The sequence below is a fragment of the Mytilus edulis genome, chromosome 1 (assembly GCF_963676685.1).
Source record: "Mytilus edulis chromosome 1, xbMytEdul2.2, whole genome shotgun sequence".
Classification (NCBI taxonomy): Eukaryota; Metazoa; Mollusca; class Bivalvia; order Mytilida; family Mytilidae; genus Mytilus; species Mytilus edulis.
Genome location: NC_092344.1, coordinates 87,849,563 through 87,873,686, shown reverse-complemented (window position 1 = coordinate 87,873,686; position 24,124 = coordinate 87,849,563). Strand labels below are relative to the sequence as shown.

At 30.9% G+C, this 24,124-nt stretch overlaps 1 protein-coding gene across 1 annotated transcript; it reads right to left on the bottom strand.

The window, feature by feature from the left end:
• LOC139493744 (prestin-like) lies at positions 1 to 19,922 on the bottom strand. The gene is made up of 18 exons (XM_071282044.1): positions 19,460 to 19,922; positions 19,059 to 19,169; positions 18,116 to 18,336; positions 16,309 to 16,473; positions 15,475 to 15,636; positions 14,961 to 15,043; positions 12,986 to 13,133; positions 12,518 to 12,631; positions 12,330 to 12,407; positions 8,162 to 8,257; positions 5,809 to 5,915; positions 5,220 to 5,289; positions 3,634 to 3,852; positions 2,775 to 2,990; positions 1,846 to 1,900; positions 1,061 to 1,179; positions 681 to 824; positions 1 to 414 (listed from the first exon to the last, which is right to left on the bottom strand). Exons 1-18 carry the CDS (start codon positions 19,779 to 19,781, stop codon positions 409 to 411), a joined length of 2,436 nt encoding a protein of 811 aa, XP_071138145.1. The 5' UTR covers positions 19,782 to 19,922; the 3' UTR covers positions 1 to 408.
• Positions 19,923 to 24,124: the final 4,202 nt, after the last annotated feature.

The window sequence follows — 24,124 nt, the reverse complement described above, 5'->3', positions numbered from 1 at the left end:
TATAAATAATTTGATTTAATTTTAAGACGTGTAAAATAATTTGATATCAATTGGAAAATATATATTTGTGTGTACAATGATAAAAAATCTATATACATTGCATCTGTTAAATACATCTTGTAAGTTAAAAGTTTATTTACATCGTAAGTACCCACTACTTCTACATATTTTTGCATAAAAGGTTTATGCTTTAAATAGACACCAATTTCATATAAATTATAACTGAATCAACCACTTATCTGAAATTGATATACTGTCCATATACACTGGATTATACTGCACACAAATTTAAGTAAAAGTACATGAACTTATAAAGTATGTATATTGCTATGAGACAGACTTTTCGTTGTAGGGACTATCTTGTTGCATAGACATATCAGCTGCAATCATGGTCGTTGCTGAGCAATCTCATACCTATAAATAGAAATATCAAATGAAAATTTCTGTTTAATTGGAGTCTTGTATAAACGAAATGCACATATGGCGTTCTTGATTACACTTCTTTGTATTTGATCATGCGTTTTGTATTTTTTTTAAAATATATATATTTTACCTAAATGATAACCTAAATGGCAAAATCAAATAATAAAACACATCAAATGAATGGACAACAACTGTCATATTCATGACTTGATAAAGCATCCTTCAAAAGCAGCAAAAAAATTAAACAAACATCTTACCTGAATTTGTTTAATTTTTGATTCTGCTCCTTGTGGTTCGTTTGCAGATGAATATGTATTGCCAGATGTAGTTGCTAAAGATTGATCTATGTCTGTTTCTGTTTCTATAGAATGCATATCAACACGACCTGGTTCTCTCTGAAACTATAGGTTAAACAAGTTTAAATTTGAATACAAATATGATATGGTCATTTAGTATGAAAAAAATCTTGATTTTCTTTAGACATTTGCCATTTTACTAAAAACAGAAAGTATCAGCTATGTATATTATCTATTTCTTATAAACACTTTTTATTTCAACTCAATATATGTTACTTAAAGTTTTTAAACTTTTACTCTCTACTGTAATAAAATACTACTTAAGATATCATTCTACTCACCAAATTAATAGTATTTAGTTCGTTTGCAATGATCACGGCTTCATGTACTGTGTAATAAATAGGGTTATAATCTACTGAGCGGTAAAATTCTGTTCTCTTTAACAAGTCTCTTACGTCTTCTGCAAAATTAAAAATACGAATTTAGTTAACCCGGTGGAATAAGTCTAAATATTGATCTATCAAATGTATCTATGATGTCTTAAAGTAAAACTTTTCAATAGTTTTTAACTTCAAGAATGAATCAATAATTCAATTCAAAATTATAATTGTCAGAAGACAGTTTGAAGGGGTTTTCATTGTCATCAATTCTTTTATCAAACATGTTCTTGGTTTGTTTGTTTGAAATCTTTAGTTTTCTATGTAGTCTTTTGATGTACGTTTTCTGTTTTTGCCGTTTTTCATTTTTTTGCCATAGACTTGTCTCTGTCTCTTTGGAAAAAGAATTTTGATGTTTCTTTGGTATCTTCCGTTTCTTTTTCTTTCCTTAATAATAGCTAGGTTGATGAGGGATATTTATTCCCGACGCTTAAGAGGACTCTGGTGAGTTTGCTGTGAAGTGTGCTATCTAACTCATCTAATTTCTTCAACTGATGGATAATGAGTAAGTCGTATTTTATACTTTCAAGATTTCTACAAATATTGATCTTCATTGCTGCTTCTTCTGGTATTCTTTATAAGATAGCTAAAGTTTTGCTTAACACTTGCTTTACATTGGAACTGTGTTGGTTTTATACATACGCCTTATTAATGTACCCCAATTTAGTTGGTTTTTTATTTGTAAATACCTCTACATCCAGCAAGGAATACTTTTATTCCAATTTCTTTAAAATCTGCAAATATCTGCAAATGGAAAGATTTGTTTTCAATGTATATAAAATATAAAACTTTACGTCATTGAATTTTGTGTTTAATCTCTGAGACTATATAGATAAAAAAAAAAAGGAAAACAGTTTAGATAAAACACAATTACTAAATTAGTCATTATATTTAGATACCATAGCTATAGTTGGTCCGAGTTTTTATTATCTTTTATACACCTTTTGGTCTTTACATCTCTACTGTGGTTTCACTTTTTGACTATGTTTTGTTTGATGATTTATTCAATACTGCACGGCAAAAAATGTGCTTAAAAATGTTTATGCTTTGACAAAATTTCCAACCATAACTTCATGCTTGAATAGAGATTAATAAAATCAAATACTTTTAATCTTAATTGAGTTCTACCCAAAGAAAAAGTAAAATCACAAAAATACTGAATTCCGAGGAAAATTCAATCGGAAAGTCCCTAATCACATGGCAAAACCAATTACCTTTGTTGCATTTTGAAAAACGTTTTGAAATTTGAGGGTGCCAATGCTCTTCGTCATTGTTCTAGATTTGGCTTTGTTCTCATTCTTTGAGTGTCACTAGTGAGTCTTTCGTAGACGAAACGCGCATTTGGCGTACGAAATATAAGCTTGGTATATTTGATGAGTTTTGTTTATGCATAAAGTATTTGTTTTGTGGAAGTATTTACAATGTGTAAAATATACATGTCAAAACAAAAGTTTTCTGTGTGTGCAACTTATACTAGTATGTGTTTACATTATTTGATACAGACATGCAATATTTTTCAAATCAAGAAACAATATCAACATTAGTAATGACATGCATCGTATATAGACCCTTATCATTAAAAACGAATAATCAGTATAAAAGTCTATAAAATTTATACCTGTGTTAAAACTTTGACGGCCACTGTATCTAAATAGCTAACTACAGAACAATCTATGATAAGCGTGTGTATTGGTGGTATCCAAGCTCTAAGGAAAATCCTTTTAAGTTCTTTTTTCTCTTTGGCTAGCAACTGGTCATGTTCTTCTGTCCATTCTACAGGGATTTCTTTATTCACCTCTTCCTCAATCGAACTTTTTTGCTTTTCAAGTTCTTTCTGAAATAGAATAACAGTCTTCTTAATTAGAAGTCCCTTTAAGATATTAATTTAAGTTCGATGAAATATGTTTGATTACTCAAGTTTATGTATATTCTCAAATGCAAATAACATGAAAATATTGTCGTTAAATTGATATTAAATTCGAGGAATACAAAAAAATATACAAATTCCAATATTTGCATTTACTTTGAAATATGGAGCATTTCATCGTTATGTGTTTGCACAATCAATATCAGTGCAGATACTAGAGCAGAATAAGAATGTTAACGTTGAAATACAGTAATGTTAAAATAAAGTTATAGTTATTCTCGCTTAATTATCTATAAATGGTCTCTTTTTTATTTTATTTTTTCACTTTTAAAGTATTTTTTTTTTTAAACCATTCATTGAAACCTTTTATCATGATTGATAACTAAGTTTTGCATACGGACAATTTTGTCTTTAAAATGCAATATGAAGCAAATTGATACTTCTTTAAGCTTAACATATACCTTTTATCTATCAAATTAGGCAAACGTTAGGAGTTCGGCAACTGAACACCAGAATTTGAACAGACGTTCAAGGCAATCAAGGCTTATACCCCCCCCCCCCCCCCCCCATTCTTTTAACTTTTTCTTTTTCGATTTCCTTTAAAACATACCTTGGTTCTTTTCTTTTCAGCTTTAGCTTCTATTTCCGCAAGTTCCAATTCCCTTTTTCTCTGAAGTAATGCTTTGTACAAGGTCTTCTGTTTCTTTGATTTTAATTTTCTTGGATTTATCTTCGTCTTATCGTATAATCTATCCCTGAACTGATCGGCGTTTGCAAAATAGAGGTTTGATTCGAATCTAAAGATTTTAATACCTGGAACCTCTGTTACCTGAAACAGGAATGGTTCTAATCATTGTAACAAGTATGATCACGTATACACATATATTGAAATCTGCATTTTTAAACCCAAAGAGGTGACGAGGGAAGCTCTGTTGTGTTAAAAAAAATAACAATATTACCGAACTCAAAGGGAAATTCAAAACGGAAAGTCCTTGATGAAATGGCAAAATCAAAAGCTCAACACATCTAACGAATAGAAAATAACTGTCAAATTACTGAATTGAATAAATGACGAAACATTTATTCAAAAAAAATGTAGTATATTTTGATTAAATTTTTTATCGCATATATGACTGTTCCAATTAAGAATCTCATATGATTGATATCATACAATCATCTCAACCTTACCGCATATGCCATCTGTCTGTCCCATCTTGTATCGATATCTTATAATCATAATGTCCCAGTCGCATAAATATGAATATCTCATGTCAAGAATCTTATTATACAGGTCCGATCTATAGCTGAAGGTCGTATGTTAATCTCGATATATTTAATTGGTCAAGTTGTACACGTAGTCGAATGACAATGACATTGAATTTATCTTACCTCCTATATATTTCTAAGAATATGATTGGTTAAGAGTAACCGCGTGGGGACCGCGTATATTTCATATTAGGTTAGTAAGGTTCCATATTAGGTTAGAAGTGAAGTTGTGTCCCTTTATACAAACACCACGGCGATGAGAAAAAAATCTTAAAGGTTTCAACGGACGATTAAATGGATAATGATCGATTGAAATTAATTCCATACAACACTTTTAAAGCTAATAAGTTGTTATTGTTGGCATTTGGTTTTGAATAGACCTATGGAAGTTGGTTAATAATACTAACAGTATTGAATAAAATTGAGAATGGAAATGGGAAACTTGATCACTTTTATAGGCCACTAGTCTAAATATCACATTTTTAGATAGTCGGTAAGATAAATTCTTTACATAGTGTGCGTGTGACCTAATACGATATATAATGGGTCAGTAAATTCCATATGGGGCGAGAGCGAAACCCCATATGGAATTTACTGACCCCATATATATCGCATTAGGTCACTAGCGCACTATGTAACTAATAGTATCATGATTTTTCTTTTAACTCATTTGCATTTCTCTTCAGATACGATACAGGTGAAAAAAAACTGTCATTATTGTATGCTAGTTCAATACCGAATCTCTATAAAGAATGTAATTAATAAATATCGTGTTAAACGAATATATTACTGTAAAGTTCAACGTTCAAATTCACAGTCAAAATCGGAAAAGCATTAGAAAATTAACACAGATGAAATATGTTGATAACAATGAGTATCCCAAAATGATTGGTACGTCAATCAATGTTTAAATTATAGGAGTATAATTACCGTTCTATTAGTAGCAATATCTCTATAAACCGATGTCCCTGGAACGTTTCCTAACACACACATGTGTGGTCTGTAAAATAAAGCATCTATTTAAAGCATTGTTCTTTACTCTAATCAAAAGTAATAGATAATTAGCATTTTTTCGCAAAAAAAACCCATTGTACACGTAAAATAACATCCTAATTATGACGGTATTTTTGATGCATTTAAAAAACAACGTCAATAGTTAATATGAAGAGATGCACACCCAAATGATAACACAATGATAATGAACCATCCAGATAAAAAGACAAAGGTCTTATAATTCCAATGTTACTTTTAAACGAATAGAGTAGATATTATATTTCCTATTTTTTGGTATATAGTAAATTTCAAAATATATCTATTAAATCTTTTTCCAACCGTATCATCAATAAGGATATCGTCTATAAATACATGGTAGTAAGTTTAACGTACATATTGCAGATTTTTTAATATTACTCTATCATGAAAGTATTATAATCAGATTAGACAATACTACTGCACTTAAATGCTATTAATTATATGTTTGAAACACTAGATTTACATTTCTATTAAATAGTATACCAACCTTAATGAATTTCTAAGAACGAAAAAGAATGCAAATGCAATGCCAACCATTAATCCAAGGCCCACATCCAAGATAACTGTTGCAAGAAATGTCACAAACCAAACAGTCTGAAAATAAGAAACAACTACATTTTAGGTCTATCATTTACAAATCAGTAAAGTTTTAACAGTTATAATTGCCTTCGAACTTGACAAAGATATTTAAATATGTGTGTGTGATAAAAAAAATTATTGTGGATTGAACAAGTCTTTACAAAGAAAGACTGAGAAGACATCCCTTTCTTTTCCCCACTCACCCGCAGCTGTATACATACATATTTATATAAGTGTCGCTGTGTCGAAAAGGCTCCATGATATTAAAAACAAAACATGCACTACAATATCATGATAAACGAGGACGACGACATATTTTACATTATTAAATGAAAGTACGGATTACAGAATTCGCAATTGTCTGTCTTATCGATTACCAATACATGTCGACAATTGCAATTTTATATCGGTTTTAATTTCTTGTTTTTACATTCTGTTTACGTCATACATTTCTTTCCCATTCATGATCATATCCATGTTTAATAGATGATTCCAAAACAATGACAATTTGATGCATGATAATGATGTAAAGATTGTTTCGTTGTCATTTGCATTTCTATCATGTACGCTTGGATTATTATCTAACGGGAAGGGATGTAGAATAGCCATAGAGTGGCTTTGTTAAAAATTAACCCTGACTTTGATAGTATTTCCCATACTAATATATCTTATAACGGTATTAATAAATGATAATTCTATTGTGTATGAAATTTGGTATTTAACTTTTTTAAAACATCATTATTGCATTACTCAAGAATAACATTTCAAAAGTCAACGGATGGTTAACAAGCCCATTATTTCCTATAGATACCCTCTTGACACAACATTAAACACTGATTCCATGACCACTGTGACAGGTGACAGTTAACTGGATTGATTGTTTTAATGGAAACCAGTAAACTATTGCTTAACTCATTAAAATTTTAATTTTCCAATACTAATGTACTGGAAAAAACTGATAAATCTCATTCTCTTGAGTAAATTACTTAAATGTAATTCCTTACTTGTGACGGTATTGGTTTTTACATAAAACGTGAAGCAATGACAATATTTTATTTAAAAGTGCAATATATACGTGCTGCTATTAATCTACAAACTTAAATATTACTTGGATCATAATCAATGACAATATTTTATTTAAAAGTACAATATATACGTGCTGTTATACATCTACAAACTCAAATACCACATGCATAATAATCAATGACAATACTTTATTTAAAATGAAATATGTGAGTGCTGCATAATTTTCAAAATAATACAGATTAAGTGTTGAATCAATGTTTAATTTTGTCTGAACAAGTGTTTTTATTTTCCTCCACCAAGATCGGTCAGTTTTGAAAGACATACAAACGGGACGACATACAAGTTAGAGTAAAAATGTACATACAAATAACCAATAAAAGTCAGATAGCCAGGTAATTCGCTTTCATCTATTGTGTGAAATATGTTCCTTGGGAAAACGTGATCAACATATTTAGGAGCTAAATATTCTGATTATAGAATTTACAAAGGTTGAGTTTCATTCAGTTTTAAGAACATGGTTTTAGTAATGCCACATTGGCAAAATGATTAATCGATAGACGGCGTTTCAATCTTGCACTTATTTAAAACATTACAGCTCGCACAACACTTAGTTGGTGGCATAAGTAATCGCCTTTCAAACTACCAGTAGTACTCCTAAGTAACTGGCTCGTTTGCCGCAAGTTCACAAATACTAGGATTTTTTTATGTCACTAAGTGGTGGTATCAAAATCTAATGGACAGCAAATCGAATTTTGCACCAATGATGTATTAAGAAATAACAAATACGGAGTTCGAATCCGGTAGCTGGCAGGTGGTGCGTCTTAATTGACTGCTCAGATTGTTTAGGACTTAAGTTTTCAGACAACAAGTCAATTGCTCTCTCCCGCTTTCTATACCAATAAAAATTGACCGAGATAGTGCAATAGTGCTGAAAATGGCGTTACAAACCAATTAATATATCAATCACTTATGATTCATGTACAATTACCCCCTACACCTCTTCATTTCTATTGATAATTACCTCATTGTCATCCATCGTGTAACCAGTAAGACATAACTTTGGCAAGTGTTAGGTATACTGTTTACAAAACATTACCCATTACTGCAGGAAAATGTGAGTAGGTGAATGTTGTCGAGCAAAAAATATGTTTGTTAATTCGGTTGAAATGTAATATTATTTCCCATAACCATCAAGCAGGCAAATCACCACCACCAATGTATTTAGGCTAACTTACGAAGTCTCTTTTACATAATCTCCATAGTATAATCATATCGTAAAACTGTTTGAATATCCCTTTTAGCGTTACTATAATCACACAAGCCAATATGCACTGCAAAAAAGGGAAACACGTTTAGTAAGGTATATTTTGAACGGTAAAATATCTGCCATCAAGATATATCATAATGTTTAAATAATGAAATGGTTATTTAAATAATTCAGTGGAAACTGAACAGTAATCAAGTAATAATCCATCGGTCAATTAAAATGTACAATTGCATCGAAGCACTTATTGTTTCAGGTTGTATCACTAACTGAACTATCTTGTTCCGTTAAATCCTCGCTTCTTGACCACTTATTCAATGCATCTTAACAAACTCTGTCATAGACATGGTATTTCTAATATTCCAGCTTTATTTATCATGATATATGACATGCCAACCTTGACTATTTGAAACTCAATACCTTGTATGAATATTTAACTAACAATTATTAGACTGGAAGATATAACAATGTCATCAATGATGCTACAGTTTGTCATAATATAAACCACTGGTGTCGTATCAGATGCTTTATTTAAGGGTTCACATTGACGTGAAGTCGGTATCAATATTAATAGTAACTGTTTCAGTTGAAGGAGTTTGCTGTCCCAGAGCGTGAGCGTCAACCGTTACCTATGAGTCGTTTTCCCTTGTGGTCAAATAATCGTATAGGATGAATATGTATTGCAATTAATTAGCAGGTAATTTTAACATCCATTAGCTATCAGCATATCAGGTTAAATTCATTTTAACGGGGCTTAAAAATCGAAATTCCATCTTTCTGACAAGATAATATTCAATTGGTTAATCCTAATTAATTCCAGACGACGCAATATAGAAGTTCTGTTTTAATGTTCTAAATGCAAGCATGATATCCCCATGAGAAAACCCAATGAAAATATCCTAAGGAATATTGTTTCATTTCCACGATTAGGAACATAACTTTTTGTTTACATAAAATAAAAATGTTGAATTATTTATAAATATACAATAGCAAAATAACGGATTTTTATTTTGTATTGATGAAAAAGCAAACAGTTGCTATAAACATAAGTATGCGATTAGATTGTTACATGATTTTGTTTTCAATATAATATAGATATCTAATAATATAGTACGAAACAATGACATTCTTTAAAAGGAAAACAATCCAAAAGACCATATGTTTTATCAGACCTTTTTATCTGTGTAATTTTAATCGACTGAACTTTTAAAATCTCGATCATCATCTTTATTTTTCAGTCATGAATATTTCATCTTGGATATTCCAATAAATATATCCTTTGTAAAATATGAGTAAACTTTCATACATTGAGCACCAAAAGCATTAGACAAAACCACGTTGATCGATGTTTTAAAATGATAGTATCTTGTTCAAATATAACTAATTAGTATCACGGATCTGGTTCTGATCAATTATAACATGTTTGTCTACAAGTATCAGATATTTACAATTCTGTTTCAATGTGGAAACGGTATTAATTGTGATAGGTAAACAACATGTTTACTGATATTTTAAACGTTATTTCAAATGTTAACAAACGAATTAAATGCGACATTCATTTGAATGATCAGTAATACATATAAAAAAAAAATACATCAAAGATACAAATTTGGCTTATAATTTTACACCAAACGCGCGTTTCGTATATAAAAGACTCATCAGTGACGCTCGAATTAAAATCGTTAAAAAGTCCACGAAAGTACGAAGTTAAAGAGCATTGAGGACCACAAATTCTGAAAGTTGTTTGCAAAATATATTTAAGATAATATATTCCTAAGTTAGAAAGTTCTTATTTTTTCAAACAATTAAAGTTTTTTCAACAGCTAATATAATCTATTAATATTACCATACCAATGCTATTGCATATCAATTCAGAAGTACTGACTAAGACACAGAACATATGAACATAAATATGAGCTGGTTTTTTTTTAACCTCAAATGGAAAATTCACAATAAAGAAGTTAATGGTTTGTTCTAACTAGTTGAGCTGATTTCAATAGATCTTGACTGGTAAATTTAAGGCGAGGAGTTGTACAAGTTATTTAAGTGAAAACTCTGAATTTTATAAAACAAACAACTATTTAATAAAACATAACCTTAAACATGCAAGAGCCACTATAAAAAGAGTTACCGGTTTGAGAAACTATCTAAAAATGATTTTTTAAGGTAACCATAAAATCAAATGCCTGTAAAATTTAAGTAAAACTCTAGAAAAAGCATTTATCAAACGTATCTATGCCTTAGGCTTGCGTATATATACTGCTTGACTTTCAGTTCAAAATGAATTCTCTTATTAGACTCTCAATCTTTTTAGTCTATTACTGTTTTATTGACATTCGATCATAAATATTTAGTAATGAATCATAACCACAGTTCCAAACATTGACTTAGCAATAAAGCACAAGGTGATTTTAAGTTCATCCTACGTATTTGCGGTACAGACAATTAACGTAAGATTGCATAGCAAAAAGTTAGAGACTGCAACTTTTACCAAAACGAAAAATCCAAATTTCAAATTGGACGAGATTTCTTTGTTTGCCATCATGCTATTTGTATTCCTTGCATTTCATTAACTTTATATAAAAAAAATATAAGTGTGCCTAGGGAAATAAATAACTTAAAGGATGAATGTTTGCTTCAATGAAATTTCGTTTCAAATAGCTCAATAATTTTATCATTATCTGGATTTTTTTCATTATTTTTATTATCGATAAAAGGAGTGGAGTTGTGGGCGCCAATAAAACATAGCAAAGAAATAATTTAATGATGATTACTATACTATTGCTATACTATATAACAAAATAAATGTTGTGGTGAGCTATTTGGCTCAGAAAATTCTACCACAAAATTCAGTGTAAGGAGAGAAATACAAAGGAGAGGGCTTACATAGGTTATACCTGTTGCCCAATCCAACTCAATTTAATTGAATAAAATACTGTGTAAACTAAGAAATACAAATCATGTGCATACACAGAAACCTTATCTAATCCTTCAATAGCTAAAATCGTTCATTTTCCCCTTTTGTATATCTACTAAAAGCATTCTATTTTACTTAAGAAATAATTGATGCAAGCTATACTTTATTGTAGTTTTAACATGGGTAGGCATTATATTCGTGATTTCTTTTTTGCGATAGTGCATCAATTATTTTGATTCTGATTAGGACAATTAAGGTAATTTCTATGTCCGATGTGTATACGTGTAGATCGTTTGTGTAGGCTCTTCCATGAACCTCCCTTTTTTGTTTGTAAAGAAGCAAACGACTGGCTATGTGATTTTTCAGAGGGATGGGTTAAAAAAGCCAACATGAACGGTTGTCGTATCTAGGTCAAATATGTCAATTTCGGAATGCAACACTTAGCAGTCATAATAAATAAATAAGTAATAATATGCACATCAATTAATAGTTTGAAACTGTTTTAATTTAATGAAATATATTAAATGCATGCCAATTTTGTAAAATTCATTATTCTACAGTAGTCAATATACGCATGTGCAAACAAATTGTATTGGATTTAGAGCATGGGATTGTTCTCAAAGGACAAAGCGAAAGAAGCACGTCATATTAGAATATAATTTTCATTATAGTCACATGCAAGTACAAGAAAAGAATAACTTTATAACATAATGATAATATAATGATAAGGTAATATAAAACGATCTTTGTATGTTTATTTGTTTTTTCAACGAGCTATGGTATCTTTGATAACTATTAGCATGTCGAAATGTCCTATTGTAATGTTAATTTGTGTATTTCTTTGTCCTGAATGTTCTTGCATTTATTTGTACTGTAGTCCTGCCATGTAAGTTTCCCTCAGTTTTATATTGTAACCCGGATTTGTTTTATTCTAAATCGATTTATCAATTTCGAACAGCGGTATACTACTGTTGCCTTTATTTAATGCATAGGAACTTGGGAACAGGACAATTTATTGATAGTCCTCTTCCGTTTTTCAAAATCCATATATTTTTTTGTTTTCTGTAAATAACAACTATTTTCGCGTTTTTTCTGTATTATATAAATATAAAAGTACTAAGATGAGGATTTATTGTCAATTAGATAACTCTCCACAAGAGACCAATATATATGTAAAATGCAGAAATTGAGTTGATATATTTTTTTCGAATTTAAAACTTACAGTTGGAAGGGACTCAAACATTGGTCCAAGATACAGTAAAACTATTAAGACTAAAGAACTGGAAAATAATCCAACAATCTGAAAAGATAAATCAATAAAATAAGAATAAAAAATAAAAAAGAATTCGTTATAATATGACCGCGTGAAAGAGATTGAAATAACTGTCATCGAGTCATCCTTGTACTTACCTGTGAGCGTCCCCCGGCATTTTCTTGCACTAAACTCCTTGACAATGATGCGGCTGAACAAAACGAGGAACACATCGATCCAAAGACGTTACAGACGCCACTAGCAACTAATTCCTGCAAAACAATTATACCCAAATTCTAATTGAGAAACAAGAATTATGTTCTTAACCTGAAAGTATACGAGCTGGAGTTTTAAAAATAAAACACACAATGTTTACCCGCTGGCAAGACAAAAAAATAATGAATTATTCCAATAGGTATCAAAAGTTGCCGTTGAAGCTCACCATTGAATTCGACACTCTGGAAAGGTACTTGGGTCATCTCTTGGCATAATATAATACAATACAATTACCTTTATTAAGAGTCGGTAAATTTCAACATAATTGTCTAATGCTATTGGTTGTGCTTATAGTCAAATAATAAATATATGTTCATAAAACTATACGTATATGTTCATCGAATCCATACCTGATTTGGATTTATTTTATAGTCATTCCTCTCAGCGAGTATCTTGGCCATGGAATATGAAATGGCGAAGCTTATACAAGCAATAGCGAAGGAATCACCTATTACATCCCATACGTATCCAAGGTGTGTGACTTCCATCGGAGGCAACCTGGAACAAAATTATCATAAAACGCGACTGTAATGGACTATTTTATTATTGTGATCTTCGTATTTCCTATTTCTCGTGCTACCTTTTATGGTCAATAGAACTTAAACACAAACAAATATATATTGAAACTCGGTGTTTCTTAGTAAATTCAAAAGCTAGTATTACAGGAGTGATACACTCAAAGACTCTTTCTTTCGATAATCTGAATATTTTAATACTTACTTGCTTCGTTCAAATTCTGCTGATTCTAATTGTATTTTAGGTTAAGACTTAATGAAACCTGTTTGGAATGTTGTATCTGATTGTTATCTTGATCGACAATATACAACCAATAGCTGTAGCTACCATAGTACCGAATAGTAGCACACTTTCACCCTTCTTTCAAATAATGTGTCGTTGTATACCCTTGTCCAAGTAAGTGACCATGTTGCTATTTGGTATTTGTACTGTATGGGTATAGTGTATGGTTTCGTCTTCAGCATTATGTTTAGATATGTAAAAAGGGTTGTTGTTGTTGTGCGCATGTGAATCTGGTGTATCACCCATAGTGTATACTTGTTCTAACCCATGCTATATGGAGGGCCAAGTGGTTGTTTATACGTATGTTTTTCTTTGTTTTTTGTATATACTTGGGTTTTTTTTTCTTTGTTTCTGTGTATACGTCCGGTTTTTTTTTCTTTGTATATCATTTTTCTTTGTTTATACATATGTTGCTTTTATTTTAAAACACGCTTTTTCTTGTTTTTAAATTTAAATTATTTGCTAACTAAAAAAGTCAATATTTTAAATTGTTCAATAAAATTTAGTGATCGGAAATTAACGACATAATTTACAGCTTGAATTACTACTGTTAATAATGAATATTGTCATTAAACAACACAGAAGCCATTCATCATGACATAAAGATAATTTAAAAATCGTAAAATTATTGGACTAGATCTTCTTTTTGTGTGTGTGTTATATCAATAACATGAAATTTGGCGTAAACGACAACTACAAAAAGTCTAAAACCAAATTAGATTAACAAGAGTAGATTTCTCTGAAAAAGTCGTCATGCAGGCGTCATAATATTTGCCAATGTATTACACACAGGGAAAAAGAGATTCGTTTTAGCTGCTATGTTCAGATTCAGCTAAAGTAAAGTTTCTCTCTATATGTGACCATAAAAAAAATCACCACTTCCATTATTGTTAATGTGCTTTGTCTATATGTCTTATTGTGTTTCTTTGTTACACATTTGTTTTGTTTTTATAGTTATTAAGTTTATGACATAATGTTGACTGCTGTACCGCTATTTGTGACATTTTAACCTATAATGTCTGTTTGTTTTATACACACATCACGGTCAATATAATGGAATTTGATACGACTGTCATAAAAATGAGAGGTTTAGCAAGCTATAAAACCAGATTTAATCCGTCATTTTCTACATAAGAAAATATCTGTACCAAGTCAGGAATATGACAGTTGTTATCCATTCGTTTGATGTGCTTGGGCTTTTGATTTTGCCATTTGATTTGAGACTTTCCGTTTTGAATTTTCCTCGGAGTTCAGTATTTTTGTGATTTTATTTCTCAGTAGTATTGTATGTAAATAAGCAGTTTTTAGACCATTGCTTAAATTCAAATTGTTTTTGGTAACATCTTTAAAATTTCTTAATTGGTTTTGGAAGCAAAACTAATCAAATAAGGGTTTTGAATTTTCCTCGGAGTTCAGTATTTTTGTGATTTTACTTTGTGTATTATGTAGATGATTTGCAGGATATGCATCAAATCAATTGATCTTTAGTGCCATCTTCTTCGATGACAACTCATAATATATACTTACCCAACAGGAATGTGTCCAACGACTTCTACCTTGAATTCATCGTGGATCTTTGTGTAATGGGAAATTACAGTAGATGCAACAACCTACAGTATATGATATCTATTTTAGTTATCTTGTCATACTTTTATTTGGCCTTGATAAAATATGTTTTACTAAAGTTTCAAGCATAATGGTTTTTGTAGGTTCATATTCAAATGAAATATTATTTTTATTTCAAAAACTTATTTCCGATCATTGTTTACAAATTTCATGGTTATTGTGCATTGACGAAGACGTCTTTTGAAGAAAAATCTATCGTGACAACACGGCCACCTTTAAATTTTGATTTTGCTTTCACCAAGGTGACCGGAATAAGCCATTATTCGTTTTCGTGATTCCAAGCACCTAAATAAAACCGTCAAACATGTACCAAAACAAACAAATGTTACAGTTTATGTAAATGTAAGTCTTAAATAATTCAAAAGCTATTAATGGTATATATTTGGTCAGATTCTTCAAAAGATACATTACTTACCACAATTAGCTCTACAGGTACCGGTACTAGCAAGTCAGGTTCACATGTGGGGTTATTGTTGATGCCTTCTTTTATTAGAATCAGGACAAATGTGCATGTTACTGAAGCTGTCGAAGTCACTGGATTTGTCAAATGCAGGTTCTTGAAGAAATCTCGATAATACTAAACGAAAAATAGTTAGAAAGAATACAATTTACCTCACTTTCTTTTATCAAACAATTCTGTAAGTACACATTTATTACATTTTCTAGCTGTGTTGAAGACCCATTGGTGACCTTTGGCTGTTATTGGCTCTTTGGTCGAGTTATTGTCTCTCTGACCCATTCCTCGTTTCTATTCTTAGTTTTACCCATGTGTATTAAGTAAAAAAACAAAAGTCTAAAAAGTTACTATCATACAAGTGGGAGGTTTTTTTTCGGTAAATGCACGGACCAATTGCAATCCAGGTATACGACAGTTGTTTTGTTTTCGTTCCTTTGATTGATAACTTTTGATTTTGTCTCAGTTTTTTTTTAATAGAAGGCGGTGACCTATGTAGTTGTTAACTTCTGTGTCATTTGGTCTCTCATGGAGAGTTGTCTAATTGGCAATTATACCACATCTTCTTATTTCTGACTGATTCCCCTTTTTTTATTAACTTTGCAGTTTCGTATATTTGTTATACTTTTTCATCAATTATCATATTCTATCCATCCATTCATGCACTTATTGTAACTGATCATTAACTAGTTCTCAAATAGCCATTCTAAAATTTTAACTAAATAGACGAATGACAGCTATAATATAAACAATATGATGTTCTACAGTGATATCTGTCATTATAAATAACCTTACATAAATTAACTTGAATGCTCCATGGTAATTTGGCACAGGTACCCCAAACAAATGTGACACCTGACTAGAGAATACGTGAACTGCAGCACCGCATGTAAAGCCACTAATCAAAGGATCCGACAGGAAAGATGCTAAGTAGCCCAATCTGAATATTCCTAGAAGCAGCTGTAAAAAAATGTTGCAACATTTATACAATTATATAATTTTTTGAGGTATACCTATACTGTACTCAATAAATGCTGTCCACTTAAAAAGATGTTGCAACATTCATACAATATGAATTATATCATTTTTGGAGGTAAGACTATTTATTGTATTCATAGACGAGGGGCTTTGTGCTCTCCTCTTTTCCAAGATGTTTTAACTATAATCCCATAGCTTAAATATCGGATGCGAAAGGGAATAAAACTAAATTGCTTTAGCCCGAAGATTTTTACTGCTTGATTTATGTGGATGAATCAGCGATTAAAGGAACAGACAGCATATCATTTTTCTTTAAAAGGCAAATGATCAACAGACAAATCAAACAGACAAAAACAAACAAACAAAAACTGATTTTGTTTAGATGTTTTAAAGCACGTGAAGACTACTTATAACAACAGTTAAATACTTTAAGAGCAGAAACATCCTAATTTGGAAAATAGGACGAGACGTTCTTTTGCAAAACACTGGGGTCCTTTTTTTTATATGCAGATAGATCGTAAGTTATACTGAAATGTTCATAACTCACGAGTATTTTTTTCGTAAGATTTTTGTAAAATGAGTCGCTGGTTCGTTAATTACTCAGCCCGGCACAGATGACGTTTAATTTTTTTTCGAGTAGCAGCTGTAGGCACTTTATCAATATTGTTTGAGTTAAAAAATGTGTACTCCATACACGGGTTGAATTGTTAAATTGTTATATTGCTGCGAGGTGAGAAAATTTTACAATTTCGAGATTGAAGTCGTGTAATTTGTCAAAGATTCTTGTACTGAGATGACAACAATAAAATTCGATATATGTCTAAAAATGTTTAGAAAATGGTGAAGATTTAATATTTTCTAGTGGCTCTTGTGGGTTCTCAAAATCCACATATGGTTATACGACTACGCAAGTAAACAGTAGTTATATACACATTTGTACATATACTTTTTTACAGAAATTCCTCATTCTATTTTTAAAAATATTCAGAAATGCACAGCTGTTGACCGTATTGTTTTCTCGTATCCTCATTCGCTGACAGCTTTTCTGTATGCATTGACCTTAACCATGCGACTCTTTTTATATTTTATAGAAAGTCGGCAACAACACATGGAAGGGGAAACCAATGATGGAAGAAAAAATAAACATAGGCCTACGCGGAAGGAAGAAAATTTTCACGGATTCTGATAAAAAAAATACACCAAAGCATTTAACAACTATTATGATAAACTTAATTATCAAAGGAAAACGCATTTGAAAATATAAAAAAACAACAAATAAACGTCCCGCTATCATCTCTTTTGTGACATGATTCTGTAGTCTAAATTCCGAAAATTGATTAGCAGCCAACGTGTTCCACAACGAATGATTAATCTTTTTGTCAATTACATACGTTATGGATTTGTAATAAACGTTTAAAAAAATAAACATGATCTAGTATAATATGCATGCATTGGTTCAATGATTTCCATAACATTATCATCACCAGAAACTTGTTTAATATGACTTTTCATGATGATTTTCCAAATAACTTCTTAACATTGGAATCCGACAGAAAAAGTCAAAATATGTTAAAAGAAAAAAACAGTACCAGTATTTAATACTTGTAATAAAAAGTCTACAAACCTGTATTACTCCGGCTACAAATGTAACAGACATAGCCATGCCGAGTTTGATATGGTCAAAATTTTGATCTGCCACTGGTGACATGGTTGTAGTGTTGGTTTGGTTGACTTGGGTGGAATTTAACTCACTGAAGTCACTCGTGAAAGTAGTTTCACTTGAGTATTGATCATACCCCCTCTCCACAACAGCTCCAACCATCAAACTGGTAACTGCAAACGTCCCTGAAATATAAACAAATATTACTGTTTATTGTATAAAATGGTATACCTCCGAAGGATTTTTAAAAGAAAAGATGATAAAATCGGTATTCTTACATTGTCATTTCGAATTACATTTCCTATCACGAAAATATATATTCATCCCATATGAGTTTTTTCTAATTCGCAATGAACATATCCAAGAGGTTTTTGTTTAAAGCAGTTAAGTTTGGAAACGTACAAATTATGCCCCAAAAAATGTGTGAACAAATGACAACACTGAAACTGAAGCTTGGACAGTACGAGTTACCATGACGATTGATAGATTGTTGTTCGCTTAATGTTCAGATGCAACATTTTAATGTATAGTAAGGTAGATAAAACCAGAGGTTTTAACCTGGGACACATGACCAGACGTGCACTATGAAATGTGCAGTCTACTTGTAATGGCTAACACAATGTATATTGTATATATCTATTGTTTATATATTTTTATAGACATTTGTCTATTGTTTAAGACTTTTGATGCCATTATGTTGTTTGGTTGCGGTTTACCTGATATATATGCATATATAATTATTTTTATTAATGTATTTACTTTTTAAACAAAGAAATATTTTTACGTTGATGTTTTTCCTCAGATGATTGCATTGTAGTGATAAGAGATGGTCCTTATTATCTAAATCACTCTTATTCATTTTCAAGCTCGTCAAAATCGCTTCGTCATTTACAAACAAGAGGCTTACCCATGGATATATGTTTTGATGATCCAAAGAAGAAATACATAATGACTGGAAAGAATGAAGTGTATAAACCGTAAACTGGTGGTAGGCCACTAAGAAAACCATATGCCATTCCTGAAATAAAAGATGTTCTATCAAAATGAAATTACGAAATTAAGTTAGGAGAACAAAAAAATCATTTCATTGCGAACTTTGAAACACTTAATATATTCAGCAATGAAAGAACTTTTGATACACTTATAATTCAATTCAATACAACAGAACTTTTGATAAGAGAAAAAAGAGGGGTGTTTCATTGAAAGAATAAAAATGCTAACAAATGTTCCTCCATGTCCTATTTGAATCTTTATCAGACGTTTTCTGTGCATGATCGAAGTTAAATATAATATATATAAAGTATTTACCTTGTGGTATGTGAATGATTCCAACAGTTATTCCAGCGACAAAGTCTTTCAGTAATGACTTTCTTGGGCTGTAATTCCTCATGATATCCACAAAAGGAAAAACTTCATGAAAAAATCCGCGTACACATGGTGGTGTCACTTCAGGCATTTTTGGAACGTATCTTTTGGCCTTTTTATTAAATTTCCTTAATTTCAGCTTGGATTTCAAGTTCTGGGACAGTTTAGCATGAGACCTTTGAATTGCTTCTGTTTTGAATTTTTGTTTCTTGCGCTCCGGTATTCTGTTCATTTCTATAAGAGTATCGCGCACCCTGCTATCCATGCTTTATTTCAATTGAATCCTAAATTAGTTCCTTATTCCTTATTATCTGTCCTAAAGTTGATAAACTTGGTGAAAAACATCAACTATTAATTATATGAATTTAAGATTGAAGAGAGAAAGAAAATTCCTTGTTCAACTGATGCACAATGTAAAAAATATGAGAATTTTGTGAAAATGTAAATGCTTAATGAACAATGTCTTTTGTTCCCCTAGGATATGTAATCGAAGTCGTTAAGAAATCACATAAAAATCAATCAAATTCGAAATCCGTATTGCGCATCAAACAAAACAGGTTAAATAGATAGGTAATAAACTGCTAATAATTGTATGATTTATATTCTAAAATTCAAATTAAGGCAGAACATATGAATGAACAATTTATTATAACAATTAATAACTTATTTTAGACCCATAAAATTATTAATTTGTCCACTACAACAAAAGACATTTCCTACTTTTTTACCAGGTGAATTACATATTTTCCTTTCTTCTCCCCTATGAATAAATTTAATTGAGTGTTACATATCTTTTTTGAGGTAAATAAAACAAACACAAGATGTGTGCACTTTATTATTGTGTTACTTTAATAGTATTACAAGAATATATTTTTACCAAAAAAAATAATTAAATCAAGAAATATACACTTACGACTTTAACTGAAAAAGAAAGAAAAGACAGAGAAAAAAAAAACAAATATCAATAATAAGAAAAAAAAGCTATTATCAATTGAATAATTGACATTAACTGTTTTGCATTGTCTGAAAGTTATTTTTGGTTCCACACACATGGCGTCACACTTATTGAAAAACAAAACACAAAGAATGACCATAAAAGACGGTCGTAATTGGGGGTACCTTCATGACGAATAACGGTAAAAAAAACTCTTGCTAATTGACATTAACGGTAATACACTTTCTTTTAATCGATAAAAAAATCGAAAGATTTTGACGATCACATTATTTTTTTCCAAAAACTTAGTGACGGTAACGATAATTATTTGAGACCTCTGACGAATCACGATAACTACAAACAGGGGAACTATAAGCGAAAAAAGGCTTTACTACGGGAATTCGCATGAACACTTTTATATTGAAAAAAATGGCATACTACTGGTTATATAGCGGTAAGGACAGAAACTGTAATATTGCCAAATAAATCGGCGAGATCGAGTTCCTCCACTACAGTATCAAATATTGTAAGTTTCTTTTACAGTCTATGGAAGAAGCGAATCGATATAAACGTTTCTTATATCAACGAGCGATATTGTCTCATATCAACGAGTTGCATTGTGTGAAATTTCAGACGAATGTTAGCATTTGTACGAAGAAAGGCAGATTTCTCGGTATAAAGTAATGACTCTTTTTCTTAAAACAGGGTGATACGTCTGCTGTATAATTTCCATGAATTATTTTATATGATAACAGGCAAGGTGTATTTATACGAGAAAATTGAATTGTTGAATTAATAAAACATAAATGCACGATTTATCATTTGTAGATGTACACAATCAATATATACTTCTCTGATATCATGAAGCAAATCTAGTGGAATGCAATTGAGATGAATTCAATTGCTTGCTAAGCCAAAATCACCTATAAGTCATCTTTCTTTAAATTTTATAAATGAGGTACCAAAAGAAAGAAGAAGGATTAATCTTTCAAATTGTGATAATTTCATTATGACATAATTTATTGTTATGTAATTAGTTGCCATATTGTGATGTCCATACTTGAAGGAATTTAGCTTCTTTGTTATTCATAGCATCCCAAAATATTTTATAGATTCTTGCACAACACAGTTTGACCTCCAAAACTGAGTCTCAGATTTTTCCTATTATATTTCATTTTCTCATAAATCTTCAATGAAGTTTGCAACATCAATTCATAAGAGACCAATAAATTCAATTGGGTATAAAATTTGTTCTATTGATGATTTTAGAAATCTGAACAATTCAGGACAAAAAAAATAAGTACTAATATTGATATAACAAAAACACTGCTATGATATTTTAAAAATTTCGCATTGATATTAGAATAAATAGCATTTGTTTATTTATGTATATAAGAAAAATACAGCACATCAAATTTTACACGGACATAAACTTTTTTCTTTTTACTAATTTCTGAATGCATATTTAGACTCAATTGTTGTTTGTATTTGAGCAGTAACTAAGTTTTAAAGTTCGTATTTTCTTAATTTTTCGTTGCCGAAAACAACATTTTTCCTCATGGAATATCTGCATATTTACAATTAATATTAGACAAGATCGCTATGTGATATAAGAAACGATTTTATCGATTCGCTTCTTCCATAGACTGTTTTATATCTGAACCTATACAATCAGCATTTCAATTTTTAATATGCACGCGTCTCCGTCTCTCCTCCCACAAAACTGACTGAGAGTTTTACGTGGAATTTTGTCGCCTTGTTGTCCTAATGTATTGCTCAAAGGAAGAATGTATGTGAGGGAAACTTGTCCGACTATTGTAATATAGAAAAGGATACGAAACGAGCAAAAAAACAAAAACAATAACCAAACAAACCCAGACATTTCCATGGCTTAAAAAATATGACGATGTTGATAACGTCCTGTGTCTAATATCACTTGAATAGAAATAAAAGATGTGGTATGAGTGCCAATGAGACAACTCTCCATCCAAGCCACTACATGTAGAAAGTTAACCATTATATCACATGAAGTTTAGGACGAATAAATGTTTATGTGATATGCCGCGGAATATTATACTAGACTAACAAGCACATCTGAATGTTAATATGTTATAGTTTACAATGTAACAACAAGGAGGCCTTGAAGACATGTTGCACACGCTGAAATGTCTCATCTGCTTTACTCACGATTGACTTTATGTTGAAATTTCTACATGTATACTACAATTTACATAAACTTACTATGAACTAAGCAAGAGAATATACGTAGCTTGCCCTCTGATTTTAGTAATGAAGGCGTCTCGGGGTCATCACTATGCTTCTACATTCTGCAACTGATGGTGCTAACAAGATCAATAAAGAGTGCACAAACGGTAATGTCTCGCCTGCTTTACTGATCATCGATTTTATGTTAATAGTCCTATATATATATATAGCTTTACTACAATTTCACAAAAACATTATGAAAATGAGGTCAAGGTCAGATGACACATGCCAATTGGAAATGTACACCTCACAATCATTCCATACATGAATTGTTAATAGTATCTAATATATGGACTTGACCATGAAAACTTAACCTTGTTTACTGATCAATGAAATGAGGTTGAGGTCAGATGAAAACTGTCTGACAGGCATGCAGATCTTGTAAGTACACACATACTAAATAAAGTTATTCAATTTCTCATAATAAGAGAGACTTTTTTTTAAACAAGCCACTATACCATTAAACTGAGGACAAGGACAGTGGATATATGACAGACAAAAATTTCATAACATAAGGCATCTATATACAAAGAATGAAGCATTCAGGTCTTCAGCCTTCTACAATATACAGCTTTCAACTAGCACTATCACTTTCTCAAGCTATCTGTGACAGAAGTTGCAGGCTTGACAAAAAGATGGTTCTGGGAAAGACGGAATAAAGTTAAAATTAAAGACAGATAGATACACAGATTAAAAGTTTAAAATGGGAACTTAAACTTCAATGCATAATGTGTAGACTTACCTAATGTTTTTTTGCAACAGCTGATCTATTGGTGTGTCTTTTTCTTGTAAAAAAAGTTTATGTATACTTGTTTGTTTAATGAATCATGAATTCTTTATTAGCCATGGTAAATACAGGAAATATCTAGTTTAACAGACTTTCAAGTCATTCTTATGTAAACTGTTCCATTATTTGACTGGCTAGTAAAAAGTACTGCTATTCTTTCAAAAAGATTGTATATTGATTCCATGGTAGACCATTGGTTTTCCCATTTGAATGGTTTAACAGTACTAATTTGTGGAGCCCTTTATAGCTTACTGTTCAGTGTGAGCAAAGGCTTTGTGTTGAAGACTGTACTTTGACCTATAATGGTTTACTTTTATAAATTGTGACTTAGATGGAGAGTTGTCTCATTGGCACTCATACCACATCTTCTCATATCTATTGAACAAGCAAAAAAGCAAATTCAACTTTATTGTTTTCTGTACACAAATAAATTTAGATAGTGTAAATATAGATGTCTGCTTATTCCAGGTGGGATTCAGGTGGGTGCGTGGCAAGCATGAGCACCCCTCAAATTTGCAAAGCATGGGTTTTCCATCCTTTCTAGAAGAATATTTGGATAATTTGACCTAAAAGGGTTATCATAGAGGGTCAGTTATGACTTTAAATAAAAACATAGCATATA